This window comes from Sinocyclocheilus rhinocerous, unplaced genomic scaffold (assembly GCF_001515625.1).
Source record: "Sinocyclocheilus rhinocerous isolate Xijiao unplaced genomic scaffold, SAMN03320098_v1.1 scaffold1266, whole genome shotgun sequence".
NCBI lineage: Eukaryota > Metazoa > Chordata > Actinopteri > Cypriniformes > Cyprinidae > Sinocyclocheilus > Sinocyclocheilus rhinocerous.
Window position 1 is genome coordinate 88,676 of NW_015660496.1, and position 19,461 is coordinate 108,136.

The 19,461-nt window shown below is 36.6% G+C and overlaps 1 protein-coding gene across 1 annotated transcript in view; it reads left to right on the forward strand.

The window, feature by feature from the left end:
• Positions 1 to 17,899: 17,899 nt before the first annotated feature.
• The window catches only part of ciao2b (cytosolic iron-sulfur assembly component 2B), a 3,364-nt gene continuing 1,802 nt past the window's right edge, over positions 17,900 to 19,461 (forward strand). Inside the window, exons 1-4 of the mRNA XM_016534179.1 lie at positions 17,900 to 18,169; positions 18,348 to 18,427; positions 18,494 to 18,619; positions 18,711 to 18,756. Coding sequence (XP_016389665.1) covers positions 18,043 to 18,169; positions 18,348 to 18,427; positions 18,494 to 18,619; positions 18,711 to 18,756 — 379 coding nt within the window. The 5' untranslated portion in view covers positions 17,900 to 18,042. The remainder of the gene's footprint in view (positions 18,170 to 18,347; positions 18,428 to 18,493; positions 18,620 to 18,710; positions 18,757 to 19,461) is intronic.

Below are 19,461 nucleotides of genomic sequence, written 5' to 3' on the forward strand. Positions count from 1 at the left end.
GAGAATAAAAGTTACGCTTTCTTTCTTTGCGTGAACATTTGGGCTGTGTTATGCAAATCTTCCCACATCGTGACGTAGGTATGTGGGGGCGTGTTAGAACGAGCCGTTTTAGGTAGGCGTGGTTGACTCTTAACTTTTATAAAGAATATCTATTTGGATTTGAGACTTTAGTCTTTGCAACTTTACAGATCTTCTTTATGCACCAAGAGCTTGTAACACTCCAAAGAGAAAGGAAAAATTTAAAAATCGCATCATATGACCCCTTTAATGGGTACTCTCTTTGGGGTCTGATTCTAATTCCTACAAAATCATGTTATGTCATTTAAACTGTTATAAACATCATTATTGTCTTTTTTATTAGAGTACGTACTAGCATGGATACCTGATTAGCCTGACAGCTTAGCATTTGCACTTACCACCACATGTATTCATAAACAAGTAATTTTGTGTTAAATTAAGGGTTAAATCATTTATAAAACAATGTAATGAGTTTCAAGTATTGTTGTTGTTGTAAACAGTTTATCAATTGAAAGAAATCACATTATATTCAATTATAGCCATTATATTCATATTTTGAATTGTTATCATTTGTTTGTACTTGCTATAACTATTAACTGATACAGCAGTTGATGGAGACTTGATTTTGAGGGAGGACCCGGCATGTCTCGCTCCTCTGTCAGCATCTCATCCATGCGCACTGTCACGTTCAAAAAAATGCAACTTTTATTAGTATCAGTTTTGAAATCAATGGACTGCTGCAATTCCTCTATTCCTCAGCAATGCGTCTTGTGTTTCTGAATGCATGAATGTGTTTTTGTGTGAATGACATATGACATGAGGAGGGAGGAGCGGGATTTCTGACCAGTCGGAGATATTTCTTTCTCAAGAAGGCAAACATAATCACTTGCAAAGAAAAAGTATAGATTGTTGTGTCTTTGTAGCTTTTCACTTTATTTTGTCATGCATTTTTACTATATAGCCTACAATATGGAATAACAGTTCAAGGGAATAGACAATGCAAGAGAATAGAGTTAGGTTACATAAAAAAAGTCTTTTCATTTCGTTTCATTCTATTCTATTCGCTTTTGCCCATTTTGGCTTCTATTTAAATACTGATTTTCTTCGCAACAGATACATACTTCATACAGATCATGACTTTGCTGCTCTATGATTAAACATACAACTGTAAAATATAAAAATGCAGAAAAGCTTGTGTAAGGATTAAGTTTTGAGAACATAAAATCCTTAGCTTAACGAAAACAATATAATCCAAAGAAATTTAACCGTCATGATAGAAATATGTGTGCATGTCCTATATAACATACTTATATGTATTAAGTCTAATGTAAAATAAATATACCATAGGAGGCCTTTGAAATATTAATAAAACAGACTCTGAATAAAAGTGTGCCTGCCAGAATGTAACTTTTCCTCACCAATTACTCCAGCATCTTGAACAGTGCCTTCCAGTAGCAATAAACAAATGTCATTCATCACAAAAGGGTGGATCAAAGATTCACGCATGATAAAACAGAATATGTTAGTATAAACAAAGGCACAGCTTAAGCAAGTTTATTCAATCTCGGATGTAGGCTATCGCACAACAACCTACATTAAAGCTGTCATCTCTGCAGTGGTAAACTAATGTGCCATTTAGTAGTCACAGGGATTGTCTCTCCCATCTGGCCATTGTAAACTTATCAAACACTACTTCTTCTGCCTACCCTTCTCAAGCTGGCTTGTGCCACTTGCTGCTCTATTTAATTGGGAAAATCACCCCAGAGCGCTGGTCCTCTGACAACCAATCAAAGCTCGTCTTTCACTAATGCGCTAATAGACACTGAAGTCATGCTAAGCTACGGATATTTCTTCAGCAGACTGTGCATGAGGGATGGAGTGTGCTCTGTCTGCTGCATGCACAGTGCACTAATGATAGAACTGCTTTAATTTAAGACCGCTTTCTCCGGCTGCTCTGGGTAAGTGATATTTCAGTGGGTTATTTCTCTTCATTAGGGCACAGTGTGTATGGCTGCACAGGCACGAAGAGCATGAGGTGCACAGCCTTTGATGGCATCTTATCTGGTCTCTGTGCTGTGACAGGGATTGGGGCGGCGTTAGTGCGACTGTAGCTATCATAGTATTGCACATTCCCAAGTCCATAATTGGTATGTCAGTCCTGCAAGGAAAAGCCCTCCAAGGACTTCATAGCAGTCATTGATTTTACAATGGCAGAAATTTCCAGTCGTTAAAAAAGCCTTTTCTTTCCCAAGTCTTGCATCAGGCACAAGAGCTTAATTCTCGCTTTAGTTGATCCGCCTGGCTGGCAATAAAAGCCAGAGAAGTGTTGCACATAATAACATATACATTTTCACAAACCTGCATAATGTTTTCACCAACATGCGCAAGTAAGCAATAAAGAGTATAACATCGTAAGTTATATTTTACAGCTATGGACAACTCTAATATGAAACATTGAATTAGAGTGCAGCAGAGCCACAGGCAACTTTCAACAAATATGCAAAATGCAGACAGGAAAATGTCCCCGATGGCCATGTTCCGTTGCAAAGGTTCAGGAGGTCTTGTGCCAGTCATTTCAAGTGAAATTGCTGTCTACTTTAAATCATATCCTGCCCCGAGGACTGCTCAATGAGAGGAAATGAGGAAAATGGCCTTACCTCAACCCCAGATCAACAAAGACAAGGACTGTCGCCAAATGGACGGTAAATCCTTGCCTTCATTACAATCTGATCCCTGAGATACATATCTATATCTGCAATTTCCCAGCAAAGCAATGATTTTTAAAAATGAAGGGACTTACTGATACAGTTTATTCTGTTTTCAGTCATATTAGACCACTTCAACTATCAAAGTAGTGCATTTGCTTTTAGAGTTGGGGTAGTTGGACTGCAATTATGAATTAACTCAGACTTGTGCCCATTCGAGTGGATTTGTAATCAAACTTAACACAAACTCAGACATTTTGGACTCTAATTAATAACTACCTCAAACTCAGTTGGTTAAGGATTCGGACTCAACAAAGTGGACTTGCTCGGACCCAGCACTATTTGTTTTTGGGCACAATCTATCATGAATGCACCTCTTGTTCGGTCGAACACGTCGCAATGTTTCACAGACATGAAACAAGCTGTGAACTACTTAAAAAACACATATCCGCTTTGAAATTGTTCTGTGGTAGGTGTGTGAACAAAAGTGCTTCATAATTAAAGATCCCCTCCGGTTGTTACATATCCTTTCTGCTGAATATGTTCATGCATTGTGATTTAAAAAATGATCTGTGCAAAATAAATCTAAGATATCTAATACAATATAATATAAAATATCAAAACATATTATCTTAAATCATTTTTTTCTCATGTGAATAACTTTTTTCTCATTGAAGTAAACCACCCAGTATACAGAGACCACAGTGAGAAGAGCAGTAATCCTATTTTTCCCTCTGTCTCCACTCCTTGGCTTTCTGAAGTCCTAATCCCTTTACATCCTTTTATCAACCTGATCTGTTCTCCAAGGCTAGGAAGCACCCTGATGAACAGCCATCAGCAGGCTAATAGATTCACTCAGAGAGAGCTACAGGTCTCTGCCAGAACAACTGGTTTACCCTGATTATCCTTAAAACAATCAAATCGACCTGAACATGCATGCCAAAATAGTTATTAGAGCTGCCAAGTTTAAAGTATTTAAGGATCAAATAAATTCTGTGCCATAATAAAAAGTTTCAAATCAAAAAGTATTTCAAAAGAAATGTAATTAATATTTATTAATATTTTGTGATCAAATATTTTGCATGTTGATAAAATTAAAATGCTCCAGAAATTGTGGTATATGTTTGTATTTTTTAATTTTGGTATGTTTGTATTTTTATTTATTTTTTTAAATTAATAAATTTTTCAAGGCTTGTGCGATATATTCAGCAGAGATTAAGGAGACTAAAACAAAATAAAATAAATAAATAAAAATAAAGATACTATTAAACAAATAATTAACTTCATCCCTGAATAAGTAAATGAAAAATTGCATTTGTACACAATACCAATGAACAGGAGTGATGTTAACATAAAAATAACAAGAAGTGAGGGATGCTTAAGGCACTCATAAACACATAAATATACACACACACATACATAAATGCATGCATAGAACCAGGGAGGAATTAATGGAAAGAGGAGAAGCTTGTATCCACTTTATTTTTCATTGCAGCAGTAAGCTGTTTTGTGAATGTGCAAGATTTCCTATTCATTAGCTGCTGTAATAACTAGAAGAATAACGGAATGCAGTAACTGTGTGTTTATGATTGCAGTAATAAATTAAAACAATATGATAACAAATACCAGTTTGGAACATCACGCAGCATAATGAACTTTTTTTGTACCACTAAAATAACTGGAAGCAACTGACGTTGAAAACCTTGCACATTAAAGTAAAAAATGGAAAAGTCCACTACTGCATTAAAAATGAGATGGATACTGTAAGTGATGCATACTGAATCAACATTCTGGTTGCAATATAATTTTACAATTTAGTTAATATACATTATTGCTTGCATATATTTTGTGCTCAGACTGAAAGTGATAGACCACAGCACATAAATAGTCATAATGAAACACTCATGTGGCAGACAGGGACTGATGCCTTCACGAGGGATGAAGTGATGACAAAAATGTGGTAGCAGAGGCAATATAGTCAATAAACAGCATTGTTACCTGAACACTCAAGGATAATACTCTACTTTGTAAATGACATTGTTGTTTATTTCAGTGTATCCATATTCATTTTTCTCATGCCTTTGACACATTCATTAGTTCTGAATGTTCCTTCATTATAATTCCATGAAAGGCGATGTCACAGTTAGCCATCTCATTAATATTGCAAATATTAATAACATCTCAAAAACGCATAGAGTTAAATAGATTTTGGAGGACACTATTGAACTACATCAGAAAAGCATTATGCATATTTCATTCTTGCATGCAGTGAAATAAGAACTTAAAGGGCATTGCATTAAGGAGGAGAAGAAAGAAGGACAGCAAAGACGGCAGAATACTTTTAATTTGATCTCAGTGAAAAGACATGCCTCCACTTTCTTTCCCACCTGACTTTGGAGCTGAATCATTTCCATCACCTCCCTAAAGTGGCCCTCTGAAAATTCATTTAGCCTTCACTATTAGATTGATCTAATCAGCTCGCTCCAATTTTCGTCATGCATTTAACAGCGGCAGAGGAAAATCAGACCCATAGTCTAGAGGTTTTGAAAGCCCTTTGCTACTAATGATGGCTTTGTTCCATAAAAAGTGATTTCCTGGCTGAAGAAGCATTGTGTTTTGTCCCCTGTCGTGCTTTATGCAACTTTCTCCATACCAACTAATATACCCATGATGCAACTGATGGTCCGCCCAACAATTACTCACTCTCACACTTTCATTTCTTGGGACCAACTGGCCCATTTTCACAAAAACCATGAGAGATAGTAGGGCCTAACTAGCACAACCAGTCTTTTTTTCTGGAATACGATAACATTATCCGTGACTAGATCAGATGTGCAGAAGCTCAGCTGGAGTGTTCGGTTAAGGGAATGTGGCGGGTCCCCCATCGCCCGATGTAATTTAATCAACATCAACAACAAGCCATATACAGTGGACAGGTTCTCAGAGAGGTGCAGGGTAGATGGTCTGCACGTGAGTGACAAATAGCAACCATAGAGGAGCCCGTTGGTTCATGTTGGTTGTTGCATTCTGCGCACGCACCAGTGATAAGATGTTTGCGCCTACACTGCTGTAATCTCTGCTGTTGTCTGAGATATATTTCAATTGCTAGCAAGTCGGACTTTACAAGAAGAACACCTGTTATTGGTATTTCTCTAAGCAACATAAAAAGAGCAAATGAATACAAACACACTTATTAAGGTGAACATTTTTAGATGAGAGAAAATTGGTTCAGTCGTTTGAAAAGGATGAGTTCACATTTGATTTTTTCCCACTTTCAACCATTCTGAGAGCAATGGCAATGAGACACTGAGAGTTTATTGCCTTCCCATGTGAATCTAGGTTTGTCATTAGCTGAACCACCCTTTCATTATTCATCATTAACATCAGAAACTCTTTTTCTATTTGTTTCATTTTTGTAGCACGATGGTTTCACTCTGAGTCGACAACTGCCCTTGTGTAATTGTGCTGCTAATGAGGTCACTGCTCGTTTTTCCTTTGAAAGGTGAAATTCAATTAAATAAATGAAAATTGTAGGACATTCTTTGATAGGGCAGTTTCTACACTTTTCAAGGTTACTCGCCTTTTTCTGGTGTATAAAAATTAGGATTTTAAGCCTTCTTGGTAAGTGCACTGAAATAAAAAGCATAACTTTATTGTCGTGCCTAATGACGTTTTCATTTACTTTCAGTATTGTCACTATGATCTTACTTACAATCATCACCACTGTCAGTATCATCTTCCTCACAATCAGTCATGCATAGCCCAAAAGCATGACCAGCGCAGCATATGCCTGTCTGAAATCAAGAAATATTTGCTGACAGCTTTGATTTCTGTCAAATGAAGTTCTAAGTCAGATGCATCTGTCTATAAGGAACTGAAATGAAAAATTCACTATTTAGCATCTGATAGACAAAAATTGGACAAAAGTAAATTGGCCATAGTGAGTGAGTGTGTGTGTCTGTGTGTGTGTGTGTGTGTGTGTGTGTGTGTGTGTGTGAGTGAGCGAGTGAGTGAGTGTGTGTGTGTGTGTGTGTGTGTGTGTGAACTACAGCTATACAGTTGCAAGCTGTTCTTGTTCTTCTTATTTTTGCGTGTAGCTTGGAGCTCCCCCTACTGGACATTAAAAAACTTTTAATTCATTAGAAGGAGTAAATGTGGAAAAAAGTAAATTGGCCATAGTGAGTGAGTGTGTGTGAGTGAGTGTGTGTGTGTGTGTGTGTGTGTGTGTGTGTGAATGAGTTAGTGAGTGAGTGAGTGTGTCCCAGCACTGGGGTTGCACGGGTAACCACTCTCAGGGCTGGGTTGCAGCAGGAAGGGCATCCGGCGTAAAACATGTGCCAAATCAGTTGTGCGGATCACTCCGCTGTGGCGACCCCTGATAAAGGGAATAAGCCGAGAGAGAGCTAATTCACATGAATGTAACTGGCATTAAAAGTGTGAGTGTGTCCCAGCACTGGGGTTGCACGGGTGACCACTCTCAGGGCTGGGTTGCAGCAGGAAGGGCATCCGGCGTAAAACATGTACCAAATCAGTTGTGCGGATCACTCCGCTGTGGCGACCCCTGATAACAAAGGGAGCAAGCCGAAGGAAGAGAGAGAGCATCTGATAGACAACATGAAAAAAAAATGACAAATCAGTAATGCTCAGTAATGCTCAGAACTTAATCAGTTATTTATTTATTTATTTTTACAAAACAGCGCACATAGTCTGTATTTTAACACATTTATTTGGAATTATTTGGAATACAAAGACAAACAAACAAACCTATTAAGAAATATAATTTGGTATGGCAATAATGGAGTGACCAAAAATGTTTAACAAATCAAAACATACATCTTAGTATCCATATATTGAGCACTATACTGAGAACATTCATTTTCATAAGCAGCAACCATTTTATTTTGGGTATAACATTTATGCACTCTCTCGCTAAAATAGAAGGCACTTGAGAAGGGGAACTGTGTGCATTTCTCTACCCAGAATGCAAATGTGGGATGCAATTAGATGCATATTCTTTATCAAATTTGTTCTATTTGTTTAGTCATTAATTATAATGAATTCTAATGATTGAGAATAAAAGCATATTTGAATAAAAGCATACTTTTATTCTGCTTTTATTCCCCCAGACTTTTATTCTGTTTAAACTATTTCAATATATATTAATGTAGTATCGAGTAATGTCGAATATGATAGAATAATAAAGAGTAGTTGTGTCCAAACATTTGTTTCACTGTTTCAGATTTGCAGTGTCCACAGATACAAATTCAGTCATCTGATAAGTGAAACTTTCTGCAGAAATTACATAATCGTTTTCAGTTTGTGCTGTTCTTTACTTTTGCACTTTCCATTTATGAAATAACATGCAATTTCAATAGGGAAAGTAATTAACTTTTTATTTTTTTCCCCCCCAAAAAACGTGTGTGGGTAAGTGAAAATGAAAAGTCTAGTCAGCTCAGCCAAAAGAAAAATGCCTCTTGACAGTCTGTTTATACACAAAAGCAGACTGGCACAAATGCACTGTCATCTCTGTGTGTCCATTGGACCAAATATGTCTCATAACCTATAAAGAGCAAAAGAAAAAAGACAGACTCTGGGGAGGAGCAAAGAGATTCTCTGGATCCAGCTGAGATCAAGGCAATCAATGATAGAGTGGTAAAAGAAATTTACACAAGTCAAGAAAAAAATTGTTGGGGCTGTATAAATAATATATTTGGGAGTTTGTGGAAAATGCTGGATCTGGGAAATGAAGAGAGTGATAAGGCACTTAAAAGATGAACAGACTCAGAGTCTGTTTATAGCCTCCTCATTCCAACTAGACAAATTTGTTTTAGATTTTCGTGACATTTGGCAATATTTCCAAATTCTGAATGTTTTATACAACTCTATTTGTGTGCTTGTTTGTTTTTATTTTAGCTAAGAAACTCTGACACAGGGTGACAAGTATGTTATGAAATATTTGTCAAATATTTTTTTTTCCTACAACAATTTTAAGTGATTTCATGTCATGTTAACTGAACATTTGAATTCATTGAGTATTGTTTAATACAGTATTACACACACTGCATGTTAATAATGTGAAAGTTGCTTCAGGTGATAATGACATATTCATACTTTCTCATGTAATGGAGCTATAACATCAAAATAGGGCAGGAGACATGCATTATTTGCATTATAGTTATATGGATGATTATTATTTTAGTATTTCATCTGATAAACCTGCTATAAAAAAAAATTTTAATGAAGTAGACTGGCATGCTTGCTTTTATCTTGCAACAAAATAAATTGAATGCATGTAAGGCCAAATTCCATGTATTATTAGTTTCCCTTAAAAGAAAAACAGAATTATTGTAATTATTGCATATTCAAATTTATTTTATAACTATATAAATTTCCTCTTTCAGGACTGAGAAGGATAAACAGCCTCGTGTGTTCCCTGGTGCTGTTGGCTTTGTATTGATTTTGTGATAGTGTGAAGAGTTTCTAGCAGGGCACATGAGGGCAGTCCTCGCTCAATATGCTAAAGCAGCGGAGCTTTCTGAGTCTTTCTAATTAAACTTGTGCATAATGGTCCACACATCTGCATTCACACAAAGCATAATGTGCCTACAATCATTTTGAAGTTATGAAAGTGTTTTCCATGTTTGTGTTTATCCAGTGCAAAATCTGCAGTGCAGAAGCTAGATTTCACATATAGCATTATATGTCAGATGCATGCCTACTACCATTTATTACTGATATATCTACATGCCATATCTACAGAAGACCACATGTAAATGTGCAATACATAGCTTCCTAGCTTTATGCCCATTAAAAATTAAAAGCTGCTGCATACATTCATACAGGAAATTAACCTTTTTATGCCACTTTTAATGGTTATGATAACATAGTAAGTATCAGTAATAGTGAGAGCAAATATTTCAGTTTGGTCTGACTCTGAAAATTCAAAAACGAGACAAAATGAAAGCAGTGACTCGCTCTCCTCTCCCCTCTGTGTCCAGTCAGCTGAACTGCTGAAAAAACTGTCTGCAGCTGCTTCAACCCAGTGATTCAGCCTGTCAACCTTGCTGGAGAAAGAACCAAAAACACCGTGACATCCCCAATGCCAACACCCTCAGCATTTTCACTGCCCCTGAGAACCGCTCAGTCCTAAGTCTGCATGGCAGTCAGCATATAATTTTGCACATAATTGTTAAAAAGTGCACAATTCAAGTTTTAAGTATTTAGGCTATATATAAGTATGTATGTACGTATATGAGCGGCAATATTTTTAAGTCTCTCATATTACTTCACAGAATCGTTCTCTTGTTTAATACAAACATAAATGCTGTTGTAACAGCTATTGATTGTGGTTTAAAAAAAAGTTCTCAGAGGACTGCTGTCATATTACTATATTATTACTGCTATGCTTGCAGTGTTCATCTTGCTAGGCTAAAGTTTTGAACATTGTCCTTAGTGGCTGTTTTAAGATGGGGAAATGATAAAATGATCAAATCAGTTTCATGTTCATATTTATGTATTAGGTGAATAGCCTTCAATCTGCATCAGGGTTGTTATCACCCTCCTAAAAATAAAGGTTCTTCTTTATTGGCATTCATGGTTCCATGAAGAAACTTTAACATTCATACAACCTTTCCAGTGCACAAAAGGTAATGTAAACTGAAGAAAAAAAAAAGATTGTTTTAAGTACTGCACTCTTAAAAATAAATGTTCCAAAAAGGGTCTTTGCAGTAGTGCCATAGAGGAGCCATTTTGGGTTCCCTAAAGAACCATTTTTTTTCTTAATGTGAAGATCATTTTAATAATCTAAAGAACCTTTTTACACTACAAAGAACATTTTGTGCAAAGGAAAGATTCCATGGATTTTAAAGGTTTGTAACTGAACCACCAATGCCAATAAAGAACCTTTATTTTTAATAGTGCACCGAAAGGTTCATTGGTGAACCAAAAATGGTTCTTCCTTGACAGCACTGTGAAATTCTCTTTTTGGAACCTTTATTTCATGGGCTTATTTTCCCATAATCACCAGCCACATTATCCGGTACTTAAACTGTTTATTTGTAGTTATTATTGTGTTCTTTATTCAGCATCATTACCTCTTCAAGTAGAACAGATACAAGTGTATCAGATACATAGGCTCAGTGTGCTCCAAAGAGCATGCATCAAGTTGGCTCTCCACCAGCAATCTGAGTCTTTAATCAGCAGTGTGGCTGAAATTCAGAGTAAACAAATGAATCTACTGCAGACTGAATATCTGTAATACCCTCAGAAAAAAACCTGTGGTTAACCCTGGCACTCTGAGAGAGTATGGTCAAAATATGGTCTAAAATCTGTCAAAGTCATTTGCAAAAACATATACCAGACAAAACAGTGAACTTGTGAACAGCTGTGACTTTGGTTAAGCGGTATTTGACGTTCTGACTAAATGTGAAGGGATGCAACAGAGGAAAGTCATTATGTTCATAGTTATGGCAGTGTTCAGCTAAATAGGTCAGTACTGTTGGGTTAGTATCTGTGTGGCACACATTTCTCCACTACTATACCTCCCCCTCATGCTCACCAACCCTGACAATGATATCGTAATCCATGACTTGTTTCCTACCAAGTTATGCCCTCAATTTAAAATTCCACTTACTCTGTCGGCTATTGTGCCTCATACCCTTATATCAAACCTGTTCATTCTTTATTCATCACAACCAGCCACTCAAAGCTTTTTGCAGGATTTTCAAGTCTCTCCCTGTAAACTTTTGAACAACTTCTGCTATTATAAAAGAATGGCAGACCTACTTGCACTTAAAATGTCAAAAGCACTCAACAGGACCAAGACAGGCCCAGATTCAAGTTTTATTCCTGGCCTTTTTATGAGGGTTGTGACTCTCAGTGGGGTACAGTCAGATGACCTTCAAGAAGGTCCTGATGTGTCAAGTTAAGTCAAGTCACCTTTATTTATATAGCACTTTAAACAATACAGCCTGTTGCAAAGCAGTTTCACAGTATTAAACAGGAAAGATACAGAATTAATGATGCAAGCTTCATCAAACATGAGGCAAATCTTAATTCTACATTAAAACAGCTCTAACAAGACAACAGTGTCATTAATCAGCTCCAGTCAGTTTAGTGAAAACAGTAGTGGAGGTATTCAGTAGAAGTCAGTTCATATTGATTCAATTCATTTCAATAACTGTGTTCTGTAAAGCAGCTTTACCGAAGACAGAAAAGCAGTTATTTTTCAGCTCAATTCAGTTCAAGTTTTGCTCTCATTCCAAATCAATAATATTACTGAACATTAAGTGTCTTTTAAACCCCAACAAAGCAAGCTAAAGGCGACAGTGGCAAGGAGGTCACATGTTTATTTGTTAAATGAAGTGGTATTGAGAGGTGTGTCTATCTGTTGAACATCTGTTGAAAGGGAATATTTTGAGTCAGCGGTACCTCTTGATTTCTTTACCAATACAAATCACAATTCTGAAAGAGTGTACCAGTGGATCTGATTCTGGTATTGTAGGAAGAAATTGAGTTTGTTTTCACCTTAAATAATACTCTTATTTGTGTTCAACCAATGAGGGAAGGAAGAAAGAAGGATGTCAGAGATTATCTGCTTTCCCCATAAACTGACATTAAACCGAGTGCAGATTGCTGCAGTCCTTGTCGTAACGAATAAATGGCGGTTGTTATCATGTGGCAAGACTGCCCCCTTGTGGCTTCAGAATCATTTCTGCTGTCGCTTTGCCCTCAGATAAAGATCCTGAGATAAAATGAAAATCAGCTCAAAAGGCCTCTTTTTTTCACATCCTCACTCAGATATCTTTGAGAATCGGGACATTTTTGAGAGCGGCCGTTGGGTTTAATCATTCGCTCTGGAGAAAATTAGTCATTTGCTATTTGGAGACAGCTGAAAATCTTCAGACATACAAGTAGACCTTCCACTCTTGAAGCTCTCTGTATGTATTTGCATGTAGAGCTCATTGTGCTTTATCTCACCCCTCTTATCCTCTTGAGACCCGGCAACGCATTTTAGGAAATGCTATGAAATTCATTACATTGTTTAGAGCATTAAAAAAAATGTTTAAAAAAAAAATTATAATAATAATAAAAATTATATTTCATTCATAAGTTATGCTGCGTCCTTGTTAGAGGACATCGGGACTCAATAAAAAAAAATAATAATAAAATGACATGAATAAACATGCATAGGCAAAAACAATTGATTTTTTTAAAATCACCAATACATTTTTAGTTTTCAGGATTTTTTTTTTTTTTTACCAAACTTTGTATAAAGATAATTCTAAACTATGTTATAACAGAATTATTTGATATACCATTTTTCTTTATGCAAAATGTCTGTACAATGGCCATAAACAGGTTTTCTCATTATATATAATGTATCGAGGTTATGCAACCTCCTCTTCTCTATCTATCCATCAAACCGCTAGTCAAAGTTTTCCACTTGACATTAGATTATATCCTGTCTCTGAAAACTATACCAGCAGAAAGGTCTGTTCTCACTCCACATGAGAGTTATATTAAATAGCAGAGAATGGACAGCACTGACAGCAATTGGGACTTTAATGGAAATGTGTAGATATAAATTCAGTAATGCTTTTGAGACAAGTGGGAGCATCTCAGAGTCATAAGTTATTTTAACTTCTTTATTTGGTTGGAATATTTAAAGTCAGGTCCTGAAAACCAGATCAGAGCATTTATAAATATTGTGAGGATTTTCATTTTGATGTCGGATTTTTGAAGTAGTGGCAGTGGGAACGATGGAAATAAGTGCAGTTCTAATGAAAATATTAACAAATGTGCACATCATTCAAATATGTGGGACAGCATTGCTAACATTTCACCCAACAGGCTTTGATCAATACCAGCACCTCTGTGAATTTTGAAATGTAAAAATGTCCTCCTGGAAAGAAGACAGGGGTTGTGGCTCATGAATAAATTCCTTTGTTAATGTGCACCTTACAGTGTTAACCTTTGACCTTGACAGATCCACACAGAAGCTGTCAGCAGGTGAATGGCAATCTCTTTACAGACCAATGCAGAGCGGTGCAGCCAGATTTATAGCCTCATTCTTTGGAAAAGAGCCTGAAATAAAAGAACTTGTCCATTAAATATAACATGTGACTCTTGTTAATCTCTGTCTATAAATCCTTTGTGTGGATGATTCAGCATCTCAGGAAGAGACTCATTATGAACTGAAGTAGTGGCCAAATTTGTGCTAGTTTAACGTGATCTATAATTTGATAATGCACACATTGCATTCTCAAAATGCCAGAGTTTCTAAGAATAAAGAAAATGTTATGAATGTTATAAAACAGCAAACTCATATTAAGAAGCTATAGCTTGTAAGAAACACAGCAAATGTGAAATACTAACATTCTCTATGGCAGCTGCTGTATATGCAGTTATTTTAATCACTGGTTTTATATATAGCCTACTGTGTAATAGAACACAGTTTAAATGAGCACAGTACATTTAATAAGTAGTGTAAGCAAACATAATCAAAGTCTTGCTTTTTCAATAGACTGCTAGGGATGATTCGTTAACCCTTAAATGCATGAATGTTTCGCCAGTCATTATTACATTTAAGGGGTCTTTAGCTACCCGGACCTATATATAGCTACAGCACGGATGGATCTCTAACTGCTGCAATAGCAAAAAACTCTCTTGATATTTTAAGAACAATTACAGATTGATGTCTAACTTTAAAAAAAAATGAAGGAGGGAGAGGGTAGAGAATGATGTCCCGGGTCGCTTAAGACCCGAGGTATGCATTTAAGGGTTAAAATATATTTGAAGTACAAATATAGTAGCCTACATATAGTACAAAAATATGTTTGACGTACAAATCTTCAAATATATAAAAAAATAAACTTTATTCATATTGTTGGACTATATCTAGTATTTAGTATTGTGCAAGGAAATGCTGTTTGTCTCACAATAAAGAAGATTTATACTAAACTCTGTCAATGGACTGCAAGGCTTTGTGTGCTGTTTGGTTTTACTGAAGATCTACATTCTGAGTTTCTGATGCCGATTGGTTATTGAAAGAAAGCAAGTATCTGTTGTTTTCCTGGTGATGGCTTAAAGATGCCTAGCATTTGGGTTAAAATGCTCTTTATTAACTGTAATAAGCATTGATTGGCTCACTATTAGCCTGACCTCACTGTTTAATCAAGGTCAAGCTTTCAAAGTTGATGAACACTGCTTTGATGTGTATGCTTTAAAAAACCTAACTATTTTAAAGGAAGAAAGAGCTTTTCTCCTGTATCAACCCTCGCAAGACTTTTTTTTGATACATGAGGTTATTCTGTACAATGACATTATTATTATTATTATTATTATTATCAGTATTATTATAATTATTATTATTATTGTCGTCGTTGTTGTTGTTGTTCTATGTGTTGTTTAAATAAGCATTGTATCTGACTTTTATCAATACAACTTTTATTTTGAAAAAAAAAAAGCGTATACTGTTTCTGTTTTTTAACTTGACTTCCTGCTTGCTTGTTTTCGACTTCGCAGAGTTAGCTACGTTATCTAACAGTATAGTGTATTGATCGTAGTGTGTCATTTGTATTATAATTTTATCGTTGAGGAGGTAATAATGTCAGAAGGAACTCGACTAGAAAACGCCAATCCTCTGATATTTCAGCGATCGGGGGAAAGACTCCTGACTGCCACTGATGAAGATGAGGATGTAGCGGATCCCATCGATGACGGAGATCTTCGATATCCTTTCAAAGCACGAAACTAACTACTTTGACATGTCAGCCTTGTTGCTGTAAATTATTTGCGATAATGACAGTTGTACTTACAATTACAAACTGCGTTAACTCAGTCAGAAGCCTCATTTACGTTAATGCTTTTTGAATGGTTTGAGTCAGACCTTAACATCTTTACATCTGATCAGATCGATCAGTGACCCTGAGCACCCACTGTCCCTCGAAGAGCTCAATGTCGTGGAACAAATGCTCATCAATGTGAGTCTGAGCTGTCGGTCTGTCTGTCTGTCTGTTGTTCTATCTTTCTAACATGTTTTTGAGTAGGTGAATGATGAGGAGAGCACTGTGTCTGTGGAGTTCACACCGACCATCCCACACTGCAGTATGGCCACACTCATTGGCCTGTCCATCAAAGTCAAGCTTCTGCGCTCCCTTCCTGACAGATTTAAGGTCATTTTAGTGAGCAGCCAAACACATTTAAGCTTACATTAGGCTTTGGGATTCCCATCTAAGTCATTTGTTATTTTCTTTTTGTTGTTAGATTGATGTTCACATCACGCCTGGCACACATGCCTCAGAGGATGCAGGTAAATGCCCGATATGCAAAACAAGTTTAAAGGGATACACTTCACCCAAAAAGGAAAATTCTGTATGAGTTTGTTTCCTCTGCTGAATACATAATAATTTTGAAGAATGTGGGTAAACAACAGTTGATGGTCCTTTTTGACTTCCACAGTATAGAAAAAAATACTATGGAGGTCAGTGGAGACCATTAACAGTAAATGTTGAGTAAATGATGACCAGTGTTGGGGGTAACGCATTACAAGTAGGGCTGCACGATAAATATCGCACAATATTTAATGTGCATCTCGTCAGTAAAGCCGGTTCTGTAATCAGCGGTAAATCTCTACACGTGCGTGCTTTCACGTGGAGCAGCATTTACTACACAGAGCCGTTGTTCACTGACAAGTTGCGCAAAACCACGATCATATTTTGCACATGTTTTGCGCAGCTTGTCAGTGAACAACGGCTCTGTGTAGTAAATGCTGCTCCACGTGAAAGAAATGTGCATATCCTGCAAATATGTGGGAAAGCATTGCTGTACTAACATTTCACCCAACAGACCTTGATCAATACCAGCACATCTGTGAGTTTAGAAAGGCTAAAATGTCCTCCTGGAAAGAAGACAGGGGTTGTGGCACATGAATAAATTGCTTTGTTAATTTTCACCCTATACCATTAACCTTTGACCTTCACAGAAGCTGCCAGCGGGTGGATGGCGATCTCTTTCAGGCCAACGCAGAGTAGAGCTGCCAGATTTGTAGTCTCATTGGTTGGAAAAGAGCCTGAAATAAAAGCACTTGTCCATTAAATATAACATGTGACTCTCTTGATAATCTCTTTGTCTATAAATCCTTTGTGTGGATGATTCAACATCTCAGGAAGAGACTCATTATGAACTGAAGTACTGGCCAAATTTGTGCTAGTTTAACGTGATTTATAATTTAATAATGCACACACTGCGTTCTCAAAATGCTAGAGCTTCTAAGAATGAAGAAAATGTTATGAATGCTATGAAACAGCAAACTGACAAATGTGAAATACAAACATATGAGTTCTCTATGTCAGCTAATGCAGTTATTTTAATCTCAGAATGCCATAACACTTATACTGTATAATTGGACATAATTCAAATGAGCACAGTAGGCCTACATTCAATAAAGAGTGTGTAAGCAAACATAATACGAGTATTGGCTTTTTGATAGATTGCTAGGGATGATTATTTAAAATACATATACTGAAGTACAAATCTTCAAATGCAAAAATTCTACTTCATTCGTATTGTTTGGACTAAATCTAAAAGTATTTATTATTGTGCAAGGAAATGCTGGCTGTCTCACAATGAAGAAGATTTATTCTAAACTCTATCACTGTAATTGTACTGGTTTGTAGGATTGCTAGGCCGTGTGTGCTGTTTGGCTTTACTGAAGATCTATACATGCTGGTCCGATGCTGATTGGTAAAGGAAGCAGTTGCTGTTGTTTTCCTGGTGATGGCTTAAAGATGCCTAACATTTGGGTTAAAATGCTCTTTTTAACTGTAATAAGCATTGATTGGCTCGCTAATGGACCTGACCTCACTGTTTAATCAAGGTCAAGCTTTCAAGGTTGATGAATACTGCTTTGATGTGTAAGCATACGCTTAACCTTAAAAAACGAACAATATTAAGGGAAGACAGATATTTGCTTTCTCCCATTGCTTATGTTATGCTGTATAAAATTACTATCACCCTTCTTAGTTCAAGACATTTATTTATTTCATTTTATTTTTTGATACATGAGGTTATTCTGTACAATGATATTATTGTTATTATTATTATTATTATTATTATTTGTGCCGTTTAAATTAACATTGTATCTAACTTTTATAAATAAAACTTTTATTTTGAAAAAAAGTGGATACTGTTTCCGTTATTTAGCTTGACTTCCGGCTAGCTTGTTTTCGACTTCGCAGCGTTGGCAACCTTATCTAACAATAGTGTGTTGATCGTATTGTGTTAGTTGTATAACAATTTTATCGTTGAAGAGGTAATAATGTCAGGGGGAACTCGCCTAGAAAACGCCAATCCTCTGATATTTCAGCGATCGGGGGAAAGACTCCTCACTGCCACTGATGAAGATGAGGATGTAGCGGATCCCATCGATGACAGGGAGATCTTCGATATCTTTTCAAAGCACGAAACTTGGCTTTAGCTACACTGCTACTTTGACATGTCAGCCTTGTTGCTGTTAATTATCTGCGATAATGACAGTTAGTTACACTTACAAACTGCGTTAGTTCAGAAGCCTCATTTAATGCATTTTGAATCTTTTGAGTCGGACCTTAACTAAATGAATACATCTGATCAGATCGATCAATGACCCTGAGCACCCACTGTCCCTCGAAGAGCTCAATGTCGTGGAACAAATGCTCATCAATGTGAGTCTGAGCTGTCGGTCTGTCTGTCTGTCTGTTGTTCTATCTTTCTAACATGTTTTTGAGTAGGTGAATGATGAGGAGAGCACTGTGTCTGTGGAGTTCACACCGACCATCCCACACTGCAGTATGGCCACACTCATTGGCCTGTCCATCAAAGTCAAGCTTCTGCGCTCCCTTCCTGACAGATTTAAGGTCATTTTAGTGAGCAGCCAAACACATTTAAGCTTACATTAGGCTTTGGGATTCCCATCTAAGTCATTTGTTATTTTCTTTTTGTTGTTAGATTGATGTTCACATCACGCCTGGCACACATGCCTCAGAGGATGCAGGTAAATGCCCGATATGCAAAACAAGTTTAAAGGGATACACTTCACCCAAAAAGGAAAATTCTGTATGAGTTTGTTTCCTCTGCTGAATACATAATAATTTTGAAGAATGTGGGTAAACAACAGTTGATGGTCCTTTTTGACTTCCACAGTATAGAAAAAAATACTATGGAGGTCAGTGGAGACCATTAACAGTAAATGTTGAGTAAATGATGACCAGTGTTGGGGGTAACGCATTACAAGTAGGGCTGCACGATAAATATCGCACAATATTTAATGTGCATCTCGTCAGTAAAGCCGGTTCTGTAATCAGCGGTAAATCTCTACACGTGCGTGCTTTCACGTGGAGCAGCATTTACTACACAGAGCCGTTGTTCACTGACAAGTTGCGCAAAACCACGATCATATTTTGCACATGTTTTTTACTTTTTCAAATAAGTAACACAAGTTACTTTTTTTTCCAATTTATTGATTGACAGCTCTCCTGTCCCCATGTTGAGAGAAATCAGAAGATGCTACTGTAGTTCTAAAATAAATATGAATATGCATTAATTTATCTCACTCACAAAATAAAAAAACTGATTCAGTATTCCTCAAAAGGAATAAAAAAAATGCAACTCAGAATATAACGCAAACCTGCAATAATTAAATGTTAAACAACACAAATATCCTTTATGTATTTAATCCCATTCTATTAACCAATGTCTT